At 40.4% G+C, this 18,690-nt stretch overlaps 1 protein-coding gene across 1 annotated transcript; it reads left to right on the plus strand.

The window, feature by feature from the left end:
- The first annotated feature begins 1,178 nt into the window (after window positions 1–1,178).
- LOC118479253 (protein DETOXIFICATION 16-like) lies at window positions 1,179–4,333 on the plus strand. Its single transcript, XM_022181769.2, has 8 exons — window positions 1,179–1,635; window positions 1,916–2,460; window positions 2,555–2,641; window positions 2,731–2,787; window positions 2,872–3,110; window positions 3,257–3,375; window positions 3,925–4,011; window positions 4,121–4,333. The coding sequence occupies exons 1-8, from the start codon at window positions 1,381–1,383 to the stop codon at window positions 4,175–4,177; spliced, it is 1,446 nt and encodes a 481-aa protein (XP_022037461.1). The 5' UTR covers window positions 1,179–1,380; the 3' UTR covers window positions 4,178–4,333.
- The last annotated feature ends 14,357 nt before the right edge of the window (window positions 4,334–18,690 follow it).

Raw genomic sequence — 18,690 nt, forward strand, 5'->3', positions numbered from 1 at the left:
AGCCCACCCCATAATTGAGAATGTTTGCCATCCTACGAACCTCGTCCTCCTCAACCCCTACCCAGAATAAGTCACTATTCTTCATATTTGTCTTTAAACCCGTTAAGTGATAAAAGCACCTTAGGAACCGACTCAAGCATAACACATTTTGTTCCGACCAAGCGTCTAAAAAGATAACTTCATCTGCGTAGCACAGGTGTGTTATCGTGGGCCCTTAATTAGGAAGATCAACCAAACCCAACTCTGTCGCCTTTTTCATAAACATATCAATAACTTCCATATCAAGAATGAACAGAGAGGGAGACAATGGGCCACCTTCCCAAAACCTTCTCTTATACAAAAATTCATCCATGGGGGAACCATTAATCAAAACCAACCCTTTCCCTGACCTTAGGCATCCCGACACTCACATAACCTACCAATCATCAAAACCCATATGGCCCAATACCCGCAATAGGAATTTCCAATTAAGGGTATCATATGCTTTCTCAATGGCTTTAAATAAAAGAATTTTCTCTTTCGACTTTTTCCACCATAACACTATTTTGCTAATCAGCAAAGGCTTATCAAGAATATTTTTCTCCCTCGGAAAGCCGATAGTGAAGGAGAGATGAGTGAATTGATGACCGGTTTCAACAGAAGAGAAAGCACATTTGCAATTATTTTATATAATTTTATATGACGAATCATTATATAAAATAATTGCAAAGTACTTTCTTTTAGGTTGAAATCATTATTCACTAGACTAAACGGTATGGGGGCCGGCCCTGCCCTGGCGAGCCCCGGCACCACACCCCCACACTGCCCCCTGCCCCGTCCCGGCTTCTCCGTCTTCCCAACGACGAGCCAGCTTTCTCTCTCTCTCTTCTTTCGCTCTCCTCTCTCACTCTCTAAAAAATCAAATTATTTATATTTTTTAATTGTTTTTGTAAATAGTGTGGGGCCCCATCCTTCACCCCCTTGGTCCATACCCTTTAGGCCCATCCTCACTCTCGATAACGTGGCGGGTGACATGGCGGCCCATCCCCTTGGGGATGAGCCTCACCATACCGATTAGTCTTATTCAACTAAAATGTTGCTGTAATCAGAAATGATTCCATAATGACTAAAATGTACTGTAATAAAAATGATTCCATAATGATTGCTTAAATGTTACGATTATTACACAAACACTTCAAGTACACATATAATCTTTTCAAAAGGCTGCATGTCTTTATGCAGAAAAGACACGCTTCGTGGAAACAAGGCGAATATCTTTTTATCAGAAACTACAGTGAAAAATATCCCACAAGTTGTGAAAAAACAAATTGGGTATTTTTCGTCATTTTGATGTCTTTAAGTAGATCTGTATAGGAAAGAGTTTCGATATTCACAGTGGAAATGGAGGAAGGAGGACTTCAAACACCACTCGTGGGTCAGGAATTTGGAAAGCGGGTCGGTTCCTACAGCAAAGATGAGATCATTTGTGAGTTTAAGAAACAGTTTTACTTAGCAGGACCATTGATGACAGTGAATCTACTGATTTGTGGGTTATCGATGATTTCGGTGATGTTTGTCGGTCATTTGGGTGAGTTGGCTCTCTCTGGTGCTTCAATGGCTACTTCTTTTGCATCAGTCACTGGTACTAGTTTAATGGTTAGTTAACTTTATTACTCTTTTTTCAGTATTTTCGATCTTTAAGGATGTTACCAGACCATCTCTATAGCCAGCTTAATACAGGTCGGCCACATATTTTCTCTACCTTATAGAGGGAGGGCTTAGTGAAAAAGACTAATGATAATCATTCACTAAAATTTGGGCTGGCTAAACAAACCCCATAAATATTTGGATTGCAGTAATAATCAGCAAATTGTAACTATTTACATGTAAAATGATACCTAAATATTTATATAATGAAAAGCTTCAATGTTAATAGGTTGGAATGGGGAGTGCTTTAGACACATTTTGTGGACAATCTTTTGGGGCCAAACAATATCATATGCTAGGAATCCATAAGCAAAGAGCCATGATTGTTCTATTGTCAGCCAGCGTCCCTCTTGCTTTCATTTGGGCAAATGCTGGAACTTTGCTTGTTTTTCTAGGCCAAGATCCCGAAATCTCAGCCGAAGCAGGCCTCTATGCAAGATTCATGATCCCCACTCTGTTTGCAATTGCGTTACTTCAATGTCACATTCGATTTCTACAATCACAAAACAATGTGTTTCCAATGATGTTAAGCAGTGGGATTACAACTATACTTCATATTTTGATTTGTTGGATTATGGTGTTCAAATCTGGGCTCGGAAGTAGAGGCGCAGCGTTGGCTAATGCAATTTCTCTTTGGATCAACGTGCTGTTGTTAGCAATTTATGTTCGAGTTTCTCCTACGTGTAAAAAGACTTGGACTGGTTTCTCAAAAGAGGCTTTTTATAACATTCCAACCTTTTTGAAACTCGCTGTCCCTTCTGCTGTTATGATCTGGTAATTCAAGATTTTCATTTTGATAAACTTCAAATAAATGTTTTGCCTTTTGAATCTAAACTCTTTTCTAAAACTTTTGAATTTTTTTTAATAGTTTGGACATATGGTCATTTGAGATGATGGTGTTGCTGTCTGGTCTTCTTCCTAATCCACAACTGGAAACCTCGGTTCTTTCTATCAGGTTAATCAATGGAATCCAACCCCAAATGTTTAATCTTTACAATTTGAATTTTGTTGTCTTATTTTGGTTAATAAACCCTCTCGTTGCAGCCTCAATACGTGCCAAATGATTTACATGATTCCTCTTGGTCTAAGTGGTGCCACAAGGTAATTTTTCATGTTTAAGTTTTTTAAAATTTAAAATTTAAAATTCAAGTTCCTTTGTTTAAATTTCTTACAAATTCATTGTAGTGTAAGGGTTTCAAATGAATTAGGAGCTGGACGGGCACACACAGCACGTTTGGCAATACGAGTTTCAATATTTTCTGTAGTGACTGAAGGCATCTTGGGTGCATTAGTCTTGATTTTAGGGAGAAAACTTTGGGGGTATTGCTATAGTAGTGAAGAAGAAGTTGTGAGTTACATTGCACAAATGATGCTGCTTCTTGCAGCATCTCATGTTGTTGATGGCATTCAAGCTGTGCTTTCAGGTTCCAACCAGCCATGAACTGCTTAATTGTTACAATTTTAGATGCCAAACATTTATACAAAAATCATAACTATTATACATTATTTTTACAGTTCTAACATTACTTAGTTGGTATTTACAATATAACTTTCGAACTCATTTTGGCAGGGGCCGTTAGAGGGAGTGGACGACAAAAAATAGGCGCAATTCTGAACTTGGGAGCTTATTATTTGATCGGGATTCCTTTGGCGGTCTTGTTTGCTTTTGTACTTCATTTTGGAGGGAAGGTATTAGTAACCTTTGTCTTTTTAATCATTTATTTTACTTGTTTTGGACTTTGTTTTTGGTACAGTTTTATATATACAAATTAAACATCCTGTAATATCATATTTGACGGATTTAGAAGAAAAATTTTGGGAGTATCCTAAATTTTTCTTTATCATATTCAATATAGTGAAATTTCTTTTTTCCCAGAAAAAAATTGAGGGATTGCCCGTACACCCCGGAATACACATAGTTCTGCCCCTGATGATCATATTTAACTACTAGACAGTAAAAACTAATATCAAATATAGCCATTCACAAAACTTAAAATTTCATATTTACTTATCTCACAGAATACAATTTATAAAAATAATCATGTTATCATTTTCTTTCTACTTACGGTCCAAACTATCATATCATAACTCAAGTCATAATTAAGGAAGGGTATAAATGTCCTAAATTTGTAATTTAACATTATGGTTTTTGGCTGGGCAATACGATACTATGCCAGGTTTGAAGGAGAAACATGTAATTATACTTTTTTACTTATGTAATTCTTGGTGATTATGTAGGGATTATGGTGCGGGATCATTGCAGCATTATCAGCACAAGCGTTATTTCTTTTTATTTTGACTTTACGCACGAATTGGGAGATGGAAGTACGTTATTAAGCCCTTAAAATCTATGTTTTTGGTGTTTTTGCAAGTCTAGTTCCATGTCTAACATACGTTTCCTTTAATTATGCATTGTGTTTTGTTGAATTTGTAGGCAAAGAAGGCTAATCAGAGAGTGTATGACTCTATGACCCACGATGAAGTATCATAGTGACAAAAATACAAACATTGGAAAATTATCTACTATAAGACGGTCACTTACAAAAATACAACACTAGTTTTTGTGGTTTGAGTATGGGAGATTTATTATTTTGAACAATATATTAAGAATGAAATTTGGCTCATGTAAAGAGTTTGTGTTATGACTTATGAACCATGTTACTCATGTGTTTTGCATGTGACCCAGTTAGTTTCGGGATAAGTTGTTGCTAAACTGCTAGTCGTGATAGTGTATAAGAACACCACTCAGATTTCTCTACCTAATTTTCTGTTAGATATTTTAGTGTAATCGAGATTGACTTGATCAAAATGAATAATAATACACATCAAGCAAGTTAGGAGGTGCGGGAATGCACGCGTATTTGAGTTATTATAATTTGAAGTATACGGACAGAGCCCGTACTCTACGGAAGTTCCAAGGGGGCAACGCCCCCTTGGCGGGGGTCCGAGGGCATTGCCCCTGAGAGCAGGGTCCAAGGGGTGGCAACGCCGTGCCATAATTTTATTTTATTTAATCTGCCTTAATAAAATTGAATCAGAGAATTTTAAATTTTAATTTTCTGGAAAATACCATAATTTCGAAACATCAAAATTATGGCAGTTTTGTGGCAGTTGTGTCTTAAAAATTGAGATCGCTTCCTAATGGCAGTTAAACATACCCAACCCTAAATTTGTAGACAGATTTTTATTACATTTTCTTCTGGTTTAGACAATTTTCGCATACACACATACCCTGGTTCAATTTCTTGAAAATCAGAGTTGTATCCGATTAAATTATTCTGGTGAACCACCGAAATAATTTGATCTGAGAGTGATTACACGCCTCTTTGATCATCCGGTTTTTTCTGAAAATTCCCCAACAAAGATCAAATTAGTTTCTGTGAAGATGGCAAGCGGATCGATGAAGGATATGACAAGGAAGTTTGACAAACTGGAAAAGTTCGAAGGGCTGGACTTCCGAAGATGGCAGAAGAAAATGCACTTTCTTCTCACAACGCCCTGAAGATGTTGTACATTGGCTACTCCAATCCCGGAGATACTAGAGGAGGGCAATCTGGAGCAAATCAGAAAGACGTCAAAGTGGGAGAATGACAATTACATATGCCTTGGCCACATTCTGAATGGTATGTCTGATCCCTTATTTGATGTATTTCAAAACGTAGAAACTGCAAAGTTACTGTGGGACACTTTGGAAGCCAAATACATGGAAGAATATTCTTCTAGTAAGAAGTTTCTTGTCAATAATTTTAAAAATAAAAAAATGGTTGATTTAACGCCTGTCATGGAACAATACAATGAATTGTTACGAATTATGCGGCAGTATGCCCAACATGACATGAAGATGGATGAGCCATCTCGGTTTCAAGTATCATTGACAAGTTACCTCCTTCCTGGAAAGATCTTTAACATAATCTGAAAAATCAGAAAGGAGAGTTAACTTTAGTTGAACTTGGAAGCCATTTCAGAATTGAAGAAGGCTTGAGAGCACAAGAAAAAATGTTGGTCAATGATGAAAATAAACAGGCTGGAACGTCTTCTGTGGTTGAGACGGGTGAATTATCCAAAGGAAACAATAAGTTCAAAGGGAAACGAAAGTTTAAAGGGAACAACAATTCAGGTCAAAACAAAAAGCCGAATTACCCTTGCTGAAAGTGTGGTAAAGTTGGTCACTTTAAGAGGGACAGTAAATTGATGAAGAATGCCAACAAGTTTGGTTCAAAGAACAAGAATGAGGCTTGTTCTAGCAGGTTCCTAGGAGCAGCGTCCAAGGGGCGGCAGCCCCTGGCGGGATCCAAGGGGCAGAGCCCCTGCGATAATTTTATTTTAGTTAATTTGCCTTATAAAATTCCATCAGAAAAAAATTTTCTGGCCATGCGTGTCTTAAAAGTTGAGATAACTGCCTAATGGCAGTTAATCATCCCCAACCCCAAATTCGTAGACAGTTTTTTATTACATTTTTTTCTGGTTTAGATAATTTTTGCATACACACATACCCTGGATCAATTTCTCAAAAATCAAAGTTATATACAATTAAATTATTCGGGTGAACCACCGAAATAATTTGATATGAGACTGATTACATGCCTCTCTGATCATCCGGTTTTCTGAAAACTCCCCAACATTCTCTCTGAAACAAACAATACACATACCAAGTCAAAATTTCCATTTTACTTCAGCTAATATGATAAATGCATAACCAAAATGAAGAGATGAATGACAATCTCAAACAGTCTTGCATGAAAATTTAAGTATCAATGTCAGATTTGAACTAGAAATCGGCAGGTAGTTTTCACGATCAAGAACTCCTTATTAGTGCGTACGTAAACTAAGAGGAGAAAACTAGGTTATAATAAATACTGAAACTAGGGTGTGAAAAGATACAAAAACCAGACCGGTATATTGATCTAATGAATGACCGTCAAGTTGCAAGAAAAGTAACACTACAAAAAAACACTTATAGGGACAAAACCTATAGGGAAGACAAAAGTCGTCCCTGTAGAACTACCTATCGGGACGACGTCCCTATAGGGTTTACATGCATTTCTAACTAGGTTACCCTATAGGGATGACTTGTCGACCACATATGTCTAATATATCTTTTTAATGTTTCTTGAGACCATCTATCGTTCCAATACATCCAAATAGGAAAAACTGTTTTAAATATTCTGGAACGATACCTCGTCCTCATAGATGATAAAAGAAGAAAATAGAAAAAAATGATTTAAACCTATTGAAACCACATGTCGTCCTTAAACATTTAAAACAGTTATATTTATTTTAACGCTATAGGAACGATAAGTCATCCCTAAAGGTTGGCCTATTGGAACATCTATAGGGACGACCTAGGCAACCTTTAGGGAGGGACCCGATGAAACAAAAGTTGTGGATATTGTATGTCGTCTCTATAGGGTTAAAATACCTATAGGGATGAAATGTCCTCCCCACAAGGTTAAAAAAATTGGTTTCTATAGATTGTTTTTCCTGTAGTGTAACATGCAAAACCAATAAACTGTTAGGCTCGTCGTAAAAGTGTGAGTGCCATACAGCGATCGGCCACCCTCCAACATGAGAGCAAGTATGTGTTTTTAGAGAGAGAGAGAGAGGACGAAGATACGGGATAACGTACTTAGAGTGTACTCGGAGCAGAGTATCTATACTCGTGGAGTGTGATGACGTAACCCGACCCCTTCTGTCCTGCTTAATATGCGCTCTGTTATTCGGACGAATTGTTTGTGGGTGTTCTTTGGACTGAACATATCTATGTGTTGTTCGGTGGCCGTATATAAAGTCTGGAGGTAATTGGTATTACCTCTACAGGGTGCGCATAGGGCGTGTGGCAGGGCTATTGGAGGGACCGGTAACTGTACTCGTGTCGGCGGTGTTTTCCGAAAAGCAGCTTACTTGCTGGAAAAACAGAGAAGCAACGTTGACCTCATGAACTACGACAACGCATGTGAGAGCGTGTCGGAAGTCAAACAACGGTGAAATTTGGAACGCTGGTTTGGAAAAGTAGTCTGAACACAATTGTTGCAATGGCGTAGATTAATTTTACCCGTACGCTAGAAATAGTGACCGCGAAAAAATACTAGAAAAAAGAGAGGAAAATATATATTAAACACATTTGAGTTTGATATAAAAAAAAATATCTGCATATTTATGTGACTTATCTATAGAGTGTATATAGAGACTATGACACTACATTAACACACGAATAATCTTAATGGGATAAAGCCTAGCGAACATAACCCTATAAAACCCCCACATTTTTAGTATATAATATGTCAATGGTCGATCTATGTGTTTGATTTTCTAAGTTATGATGTATACTTTGGGAAAGCTTCAATTCGATAAATTAATGCGAGAAGAAAAATGATTAATTTTTTAATCTTAAAAAGTTTTGAAATTATATGTATCATCTATGTATTACTAGTTAATGTCTAAGTCCAAATCAAGGGTGCTCTACTGAGTCCTAAATAGGAATGGCAACTGAGTGGTCCTTGCGGGTTTAGGATGTGTATTGGTGATCCCAACCGCACGTTCTTTTCTTGCAAACTTCTGTGTAGGATCACTTATTCTTATCCAATCTAGGAAGTTGTGCGAGTTGTGAGCGTTTTGCGGAGCGATGAGCGGATAACGTAAAATCTCCAAAATCAAAACATATAAACACATAAAATTGATAACGCGTAGAATCGGCGACTACAGGTTTGAAATCGAAATAGAGTGCCCTGGGTGTTAGGCATCGACTACCCAAAGTAAAACCACAAGATAGAGATGGAGATTTCTGTTGAGGTATGGATGTCACTCCTAACTCAACGAAGATTCTCGTGTTGGGAGTAAAAACACTCGTAGAGTAAGTGATCTTATCGAGAGTTCCTTGTTTTCATACCTAATCTCGGCACAATCACTCGTTTGTGTTATGCGAGTGTTTTTCGAAAATACGTGTATTGTGTTAGCCTTAGGAAAGGCAAAATAGTTTTCAGCCTTAGGAAAGGCTCCTTCGTGCGAAGCTGTAGTATGCGTGTACGCACGAAGATGTAGTTTTCGCGAGTTCGAACGAGAGTATCAAAAAAGGGCTCGTACGAAGCCCCTACTGGGTTAGCACGAAGCTGGTCTGTTGGTACTTAGACTATAGACTATGTCAACTTTACACGACTCGACCTAATCCCTATAGTTATGGCTCTGATACCAATCTGTCACACCCCAACCGATGGCGGAAACATCGGGGCGCGACACTAGGCGAACCAGATTGCTCAAGAGAATCCATAACAATTATTCATTACCAATACTTTTAAGGTTCATCATCCCATACTAACGAACAAATATTCAAAAAACAATTATTGCAGCTAACGAGTTCTCTTAAACAAAACATGATCCGACAACCAAGATTTCTATTAGTTGAGTTTCTAGACTGCCTATCTTGATTTCAGCATAACATTCCATCAACCCGCCATATACGTTAAAATAAAAGTCAATACATAAAGTAAAGGTGAGTACACAAGTTTGCATAGATAATAGTATGAAAAGCGTTTACGCATAACCAGCATGTAACACGTAACGGGCGAAGCATGTAACTATCAACAATGATACAACCTAACCACGATACTGCATTGTAGAGTATGCGCGACACATGTTCACCAAAGCGAACACGTGAAGTAAAGTAATGTGATCCCTAGCAACCCCTGTCACAACAGGTGCTGAGTCCAAACTATAGTACTATCGTTGATAGAGGCGGTCTAGTGTAACACTGTATAAGCATAGTAATAGGCATTCAACAAATCACGTATAGCATGCTGGAGCATTTAGCGTTTATAAAGTGTTTGCGTTGTGTGTTGTGTTTTGATATAGAACGTATGTAACACCAAAAGTGCGTTAAACGAAAAATGGGTTTGAGTATACTCAGAGTGTGTGTTTATCAACTAAACACAAGCTGGATTGGATTGAAGGCAGTGCATTGAGTTAGCATGTGCACGGAAACAGAAGCATAAGTCTTCCACAGTGCTGAATGGTTGCAAGCAGAATGTCGGGCGGGATAAGTGTTTAATAGTCTATCCGAACGGATGGTCATCCGAGCAAAGGGCCATTCGGACGGATGGCCATTCGAATAAGATGTGTTTATTTGTGAAACGTTAAAATTCGAAGTTTAGTCAAAAGCGTTTAAACAATGGAAATTATAAGGGTCAGGTCATCCGATCGGATGGTCATCTGGACGGATGGCCATTCGAGCAGGTGATCTGTAATTGTAGTTTTTTAAAATTTTCTAAGGAAAAGTTTCGAGTTAACGGAGACGGCGTGACGACGTGTCAAACAACGGAATATACCAAATCCAGTTCATGCGGCCGAATGGTCTCAGTCCATTTAGACAAATGCGCTGTTCTTGATGAACATTTATGTTTGACCCGTTAATCGGTCCATCTCTCCGATGAAAATCCGTTTTCAAGCCGCCTTTCGACTAAGGAACGAGTCGAGAGTCTGATTGAGTCCAGATTCCATCGAAAATGTGTAAAAACCGAAAAATAGTTGAAAACAGATGAAAAAGTGTTGAAATCTTTCATGATTAAGTTTAAAAGTGTGAAATCCTTTAGATCTAGAACCAATCTCGATTGAATAATGCTTCCACAACAGTTTGCCTAAACAAAACGAGTGAAATCCACCTTTAAGAGGTCTAAATAAGTGATTTTAAGAAAAAAGTTAGTGAGTGTGTGTGATTTTGATGAAGAAGATGGTGTAGAAGTGATTAGAGATGAATATTAGAGAGGATTTGAGAGAAAAAGCTTACAAAATGGCCTTGAATCGCGACAGAGTCTTGGGGAGCAGATGAGAGTGTCAAAGTTTGAGAATGAGGGTGTACTGCTAGTATTTATAGGGAGAGGCGAAGGGTTAAGTCTGTGCCGAGTGGCAGCGTTCGGATGCCTCCATCCGGTTGGATGGTCATCCGACGGATGGTCATCCGGGCAGATGTCCATTCGGACGAAAGGCCATTCGAACGACCGTGTTTACACTAGTTTGTTTTCCAACTTTGGTTCGTTTGTTAAGCGTTGCGCTGCGTTCATCGAGTGTTTGAGCATTTAAGCGTTGCGTTGATAACCACATAACATTCAACAATTAATCACACAAATAATACACATAATATAATTAAATCTGCGTTTTGAGTCTGCGTTGAGTTTGCGTTTCGATATCGTCTAGTCTAAATAAGCGATTTAAATTGCGATAAAATGCGTTTATGTAGTAAGTGTTATAAGTAGCGTTTAAAATGTGATAATCGTGATTAAGTAAGCATTGTAATATGTGTTTAAAATACGTTAAAATGTAGTTTAACCAATAGCGTTAATCGAATCCCAAGAGTATAAGCATTTACGAATGAAATGACAGCGATAGGTAACGATCCGAAAAGTCAGGTTGTTACAGCCTCCCTTGCTTTAGAAAATTTCGTCCCGAAATTAAGGAGCAGGCGTAACAAAGAGTTGTGGATATTTAGCTTTCATATCACTTTCGAGTTCTCAAGTGAACTCGGCGCCACGTTTGCCTTCCCAGCGAACCTTCACTTTAGGAATGCGATAGCGTCGAAGTTTCTTGGTCTCTCGATCCATGATTTCTACTAGCTTTTGCACAAAGTGTAGATTCTCCTTTACTTACAAATCTTCGAGAGGCACGTGAAGATTTTCCTCAGCTAGGCACTTTTTGAGGTTCCAGACGTAGAAAGTCGGTTGTACGTTGCTGAGTTCCTCCGGTAATTCGAGTCGGTAGGCAACTTTACCAATTCTCTCCAGAATCTTAAAGGGACACACGTATCGTGGCGCTATCTTTCCTGTCTTGTCAAATCGGATCACCCCCTTCCAAGGCGAAAAATTTAGGAGTATGTGATCACCAACTTCAAACTCAAGGGGCTTGCGGCGTTTATCGGCGTAACTCGTTTGACGAATCCGAGCTTTCAAGAGATTGTCTCGTATCTGGAGGATCTTGTCAGTGGTTTCTTGTAGTAACTCGGGACCGGTAATTTGAGCATCTCCGATCTCGTGCCATACAATAGGCGATCGACATTTTCTACCATATAATGCCTCAAAGGATGCCATTTAAATACTAGAGTGATAACTGTTATTGTATGAGAATTCCACTAAAGGTAAATGCAAATCCCAATTACCACCAAAATCTATAAGGCACGAACGAAGCATGTCTTCAAGGGTGCGGATTGTGCGCTCGGTCTGACCGTCGGTCTGGGGATGGAATGCGGTACTGGGATTAAGGGTAGTACTGAGAGCGGATTGGAATGTCTCCCAGAGACGCGAAGTAAATCGACCATCGCAGTCAGAGATGATGTCACAAGGTGTCCCATGTCGACAAATGACTTCGTCGGTATAGATTCGTGCCAATCGTTCAACCTTGTAGTCTTCTCATATCGTTAAAAAGTGAGCGGATTTCGTAAGACGATTAACGATAACCCAAATGCTATCGTGACCTGATGGTGTACGAGGGAGTTTCGTAATAAAATCCATGGGCGATACTCTCCCATTTCCATATCGGGATCTCGGGTTGTTCGAGTAGGCCAGAGGGTCGTTGATGTTCGGCTTTAACTTTCGAGCAAGTTGGGCATTTTGAAACTTAGAGCGCGATATCCTGTTTCATTCCCGGCCACCAATACTTGGCACGAAGGTCCTGGTACATCTTGTCGACACCGGGGTGAATGGAATATCGAGATTTGTGGGCTTCAGTCAGCAAAATCTCTCAGAGATTATTGCGACTGGGGATCCAAATACGGTCGAGATAGTGAAAAATACCGTTAGATTTATTCACTAGTTGATTTTCGGTTCCACAGATTCTTTCTTCCTTCAAGGTGTTCTTGAGAAAACAAGCGTGTTGAGTGTCGCAAATGAGGGATTCGAGGTCGTGTTGGGCTTGAACATTACGAACACTATGTAAATAGCTTCGTCGGCTAAGAGCATCAGCGACAACGTTTGCCTTGCCTGGGTGGTAGCGTATCTCACAGTCATAGTCATTGAGAAGTTCAACCCATCTGCGTTGGCACATGTTTAGTTCTTTCTGGTTCAAGATGTGTTGTAGGCTCTTATGGTCGGTGAAGACCGTACACTTGTGATGTGTGTAAAATACAACATATAAATTACATCAAATAAGGCATAAAACTAACCCTTTTTAAGTACTAATGTTGGAAAAAGAGTGTTTTTGTCTTCCTTTTGTATTTTCAGGATTAAATGAGCTCAAATTAACAAAAGCAGCAAAAAGGCAGGTAAATCTAACATAAATACAAGAAAAGGAACATAAGTGGATTGCCCGACCCCTCGACAACATCCTCCCAAGCAAAACAGAGAAGGCAGAAGACTGAACACGCCCCGTGCTCAGCCAGCACGGGGCCGTGCCCAAGAAGCAGCAGATAAGACAAACCTATAGAAGCTTCTATTGCCCACCACGGGGCCGTGCCCAGTGAACACGGGGGCGCGGCGCAAGTACTGCAGGCGCATTAATTGTAATTGCGAATTACAATTGATGAGGAGAGAGATTGTCAGACGGGCACGGGGCCGTGTCCAGCGGACACGGGGCCGTGCCCAGGCTTCTGTTCAGCCTATAAATAGGAGTGCTTGGTTTCATTGCAACTCATCCCTTGGCACACCACCTCTCTCACACTTCATCCACCACCCACCACCATCACAACACCATCATCCACCACCATCATCCATTGTCCATCATAGAGTGTGTGAGTCGTCTCGGGATCCAAGATTGATCGTAAGAGTTCTTGACAATCAAGGCCATGTTTGCCTAAGTCTCTTACATCACTTGGTGAAGACAAGTGTTTAGTATAATACTTTTTATTTTTAATCTTTTGCACTTTTTATTTGGTTTTGTATTAATGACTTTAATAATTAGTTGCTTATGTTGAAGGTGATTCTTCCTTATCATTTGTCCGTGGTGTCTTGGCATTATTTTACTGTCTATAAAATAAAAGATTTTCACCATTCATATCTCCACGGTCTATATGGAGGTATGTTGGCTACCTGGTCGGGGGTTAAGGGAACGGTTTGGTAAGGGTCTTGCCCTTGTCCAGCGTTTAGAGGTCCTGCAAGGGACCTGGGTCAAATTTAGTAGGATCTCTTTCAATACCCAAAGGTATTGGATGGCGGGGATCTAAACTCTTTGACCCCCTCATAAGTTAACTACTATTAATACTATAACCCGGCTATTTAGGACTGTATCCCTGCTGACTCAGACTACTTAGTCGAGGGTAACGTCACCTCCAAAAGAGGGGCCTACCATAATTTGCATTAATAACTTAATTCATTATCTTTCAATAATCCGACCCATTAGGATTGTATCCTTGCTGACTCAAACTACTGGGTTGAGGGTAACGTCGCCTTCAAAAGAGGGGCCTACTACAATAACTAAGATAATCTCTTAAACAAGTGCAAAAGTGCGAAAATAATCAAAGGTTATACTAACACACGAGTCGGATCCAAGTGATTCATCTTGTCTATCTGTTTTTATTTTTATTTTTATTTTTCAGCATTTAGTTAGTTTTATTTTCTTAATTTAAAAATCTTTTCTAACATTTTGATTTGGTTAGACGTTGAGGATAAACCGGTACTAAAAGCTCTTGTGTCCTTGGACGACCTCGGTATCTTACCAACACTATACTACGTCCACGATGGGTGCACTTGCCCATATGTGTGTTTAGTGTTAGTAAATATCGTGTTTTATAAATTTAAAACTTGGCTAAAAGTGTAAAAAGGGATTAAAATATACATCTAAAACATATACACACTTGCACGCATCAACTTGGTACCATACAGGTAGTGTCGCCATATCTTTAACTCAAAAACAACTGCACCGAGTTCGAGATCGTGGGTTGTGTAGTTCTTCTCGTGGACCTTGAGTTGTCGAGACGCGATAACCTTGTCTCATTGCATAAGGACACAACCAAAACCTAGGTTAGAGGCATCGCAATAAACAACAAAGTTATCATTTCCATCGGGAAGCGCGAGTACGGGGGCGTTGCAAAGCATACGCTTGAGAGTTTGAAAGGCATCCTCTTGTTCGGTTCCCTAAACAAAAGGCTTGTCTTTATGCATTAGGGAGGTCAGAGGAACGGGGAATTTAGAGAAATCAGTGATAAATCGGCGGTAATAACCCGCCAATCTGAGAAAAGAATGAACTTCGGACGGGGTTTTCGGTGTAATCCAACTCTTAACTGCTTCAATCTTCGCGGGATTGACGTGAATACCTTGACTATTTACGATGTGACCGAGGAACTGAACCTCCTCGAGCCAAAATTCACACTTGGAGAACTTGGCGTAGAGGCGATTCCCTTGGAGAAGCTTGAGAACTAAACGAAGATGTTGCGCATGTTCGGTTCTAGACTTTGAGTAGATAAGGATATCAGCGATAAACACGATAACAAAACGATCAAGGAATGGTTTACACACACGGTTCATGAAATCCATGAAGACCGCGGGTGCATTGGTAAGACCAAAAGACATGACCACGAATTCGTAATGGCCAAAACGGGTACGAAAAGCGGTTTTAGGGATGTCTTGCTCTTGAATTTGCAGTTGATGGTAACCAGAGCGTAGATCGATCTTAGAGAAAAATGTAGCGCCTTGCAGTTGATCAAATAAATCGTCAATTCAGGGTAGAGGGTAGTGATTCTTGATGGTAAGCTTATTGAGTTCCTTATAATCGATGCACATTTGGAACGATCCATCCTTCTTTTATACGAAAATGACAAGTGCGCCCTAAGGGGATGTGCTAGGGCGTATGAAGCCTTTATCAAGTAATTCCTGGAGTTGACTACAAAGTTCTCGCATTTCGGACGGTGCAAGGCGATAAGCGGCTTTAGCGACAGGGTTAGCTCCAGGAATAATGTTGATACGGAAATCGATATCGCCAGTAGGGGGTAGACCAGGTAAATCGTCAGGAAAGACATTAGGAAAATCACGAACAACGGGAATGTCCTTCACAGTTTTTTTTCCTCCTTCTGATTCTACAATATGGGCTAAGAAAGCCAAGTATTCCTAACGGAGATACTTTCTTGCTTGAATGCACGACATAAGGTTCAATTCCTTCGAGTATACTTTGCCATAAACACATATTTGGTCACCATTAGAGAAACGAATCATCTTTTCGAAACAAACGACTTTGGCACGATTTTCACGAAGAAAGTCCATGCCTACTATGACATCGAAACTACCAAGTTGCATTGGGATGAGATCGATCGGGAAAACGTGATTGTTGAGTTCGAGGGTACAATCACGGAGAACGGAACTGACGGTGACGGTTCTTCCAGTGGTAATTTCTAAGTCGAAGGCCGTTGGAAGGTTAGCGCATTTACGTTTTAGGAGCTTTTCAAATTCAAACGACACAAAACAATTATCGGCTCCAGTATCAAACAAGCAAGAAGCAGAAATACCTTTAACAAGGAACGTACCATTGACAACGTTGTTGTCAGTCTTAGCCTGGCGGATGTTGATGTTGAAAGTTCTTCCGCGGGCTGCTTGTTGTGGTTGTTGCTGCTGCTGCTACTGCCGAGGCTGCTGTTGCTGTTGTTGTTGCTGCTGCGGTGGTTTTTGCGGTTCTTGTTTCACAATGCGATGCGGGCAGACGTTAGCAAAGTGGTTAGGGTCACCACAAGTATAGCAAGTTCGAGCATTTGCAACAGGTGCTGGAACTGCTGGGTTACCCTGAACAACAAGAGGTTGAGCTGGTGGTGCTGGAAGAGCTTGAGCAGCTTGCTGACATGGGCCTGAACGGCAGTGAGCAGTAAAATGCCCAAAGATGTTGCAGTTTGCACAGAAACGACAATTGACCCCTGTCGGATGATGATAAGTGCAAGTAGGGCACAAAGGGTGGATACCAGTGTACGCACGCTTAGCAGGCGGTGCGTTGGTAACAGTAGCTTAACGGTTCTGGTTGCTGGGTTGTACGGGGACAGAATTGAGTGGAGCTGCGGTAGTAGTAGCATAGTTCTTGTTGTTGTTGTTGTTGTTGTTGTTGTTTCACTTGCGGCTCTGACGTGAAGATTTTGAACCTTGAGATGCTGCATTGTCGGTGTTGGGTGTTGCGGTTGCTTGATTGAGACTCTTGGTTGAGGTTTTGAAGTATCCAGCCAAGACTCGTTTGTCGTTAATCTCAGCTGCGAGTTGATAGGTTTCCTCAATAGTTGCAGGCTTTGCTGCGTTAATAAAGTTAGCTACACAATCGGGGAGAGCTCAAATGTACTTCTTGATTGTCATATCAGGCGTGGCCACCTAACTAGGACAGACAATACTCAGCTTTTTGAAACGAGCAGTGAGACCAGCGTTGTCACCTCCTTCCTGCTTGATGTGCCACAATTCATTTTCCAGTTTCTGGACTTCATGAGGAGGACATAACTCCTTCATCATAAGCTCCCTGAGTTCCTCCCATGAGAGGCTATAAGCTGCATCATTACCGTGCCTGTTACGCTCAACAGTCCACCAATCTAGAGCCCTAGACTGGAAGACTCCAGTAGCATTCACATTGCGTAGGTTCTCTGGGCATCCGCTTTGCCTGAAGGTGACTTCGATAGATTCAAACCACTGAAACACAGCAATGGGTCCATCTTCGCCAGTGAAGTTTGCAGGACCACATGCTTTGAATTGTTTAAAGCTGAAAGGAGCTTGGGGCGTGTCACTCTTGGACTCGACAGAAGATTTGCTGCTGACCTCGTCGATTTCACTGACAATCTGTGGTATGAATTTCTCCATTTCCTTGGCCATAAGTGAAGCGATACGCTTGTCAGCATGGTTTCAGCGGGCAGCACGTTGAGTGTGTGATCCAAATGACGACATTGTCGAGTGCAGATTCTGCAGCAGACGTCGTCATAGGAATTAGACGAGATTCGATCATATCGGGTTATGTTTGAAAAGTTTAGCGTTCGTAAAACATCCTTTATTATCATTATTACGTAAAGCTTAGGAACACGTAGGCACATAAACACATAGGCACATAAGCACATATTCCACATAAGCACATATACACACAAGCACGTATGGGCACATAATTCACGTAAACACATATTTTGCACGTATTCACATACATATTTTTCACGTATTCACCTATCTTTCAAGGTCGCATAGCGCGTTCGAGAGTTGTAAGCGATAGCGAGTAGCGTAGCGAGTAGTATAGCGTACGAGAGTTCTTAGTTTGGTTTGCGATAAGTTAGCGTTTGAGATTATGGAAGTTGTGCGAGTTGTGCGTGTTTTACGGAGCGATGAGCGAATAACATAAAATCTCCAAAATCAAAACCTATAAACACATAAAATCGATAACGCGTAAAATCGGCGACTGCAGGTTTGAAATCGAAATAGAGTGCCTGGGTGTTAGGCATCGACTACCCAAAGTGATTCGATTATTTCCATCGAGTTCGAGTTCACACTTTGGCCTATTAGACTGTGCTCTTTACCGAAACACGGCAAACGACATTCATGCTTCCAGGTACTACGTAACTCGAGTCGTCGGAACAATCGAGACTTTGGTGAGATTTGTAAAATCAAAGTAGGGAGTGGAACTGGTCATTAAGATGCGGGTTTCACCCCTAACTTAACAACTTCATTCCTAAAAGTATGGTAAAACCACGAGATAGAGATGTAGATTTCCGTCGAGGTATGGATGTCACTCCTAACTCAACGAAGATTCTCGTGTTGGGAGTAAAAACACGCGTAGAGTCAAGGATCTTATCGAGAGTTCCTGGTTTTCACACCTAATCTCGACGCAATCACTCGTTTGTGTTATGCGAGTGTTTTTCGAAAATACGTGTATTGTGTTAGCCTTAGGAAAGGCAAAATAGTTTTCAGCCTTAGGAAAGGCTCCGTCATGCAAAGCTGTAGTATGAGTGTTCGCACGAAGATGTAGTTTTCGCAGTTTGAATGAGAGTTTCAAAAGTGGGTTTGTACGAAGCCCCTACTGGGTTCGCACGAAGCTGGTCTGTTGGTACTTAGACTATTGACTAGGTTAACTTTACACGACTCGACCTAATTCCCTATA

Source organism: Helianthus annuus, chromosome 5 (assembly GCF_002127325.2).
Source record: "Helianthus annuus cultivar XRQ/B chromosome 5, HanXRQr2.0-SUNRISE, whole genome shotgun sequence".
In the NCBI taxonomy this organism is placed as follows: Eukaryota; Viridiplantae; Streptophyta; class Magnoliopsida; order Asterales; family Asteraceae; genus Helianthus; species Helianthus annuus.

What these genes read in the sequence shown, in the direction of transcription:
- LOC118479253 (XM_022181769.2), top strand. Translation starts at nt 1,381, where the DNA reads ATGGAGGAAGGAGGACTTCAAACACCACTCGTGGGTCAGGAATTTGGA. An exon ending in CCTTCTGCTGTTATGATCTG is followed by an intron (nt 2,461 to 2,554) that starts GTAATTCAAGAT and finishes TTTTTTTAATAG; the next exon opens with TTTGGACATATGGTCATTTG. An exon ending in GCACGAATTGGGAGATGGAA is followed by an intron (nt 4,012 to 4,120) that starts GTACGTTATTAA and finishes TTGAATTTGTAG; the next exon opens with GCAAAGAAGGCTAATCAGAG.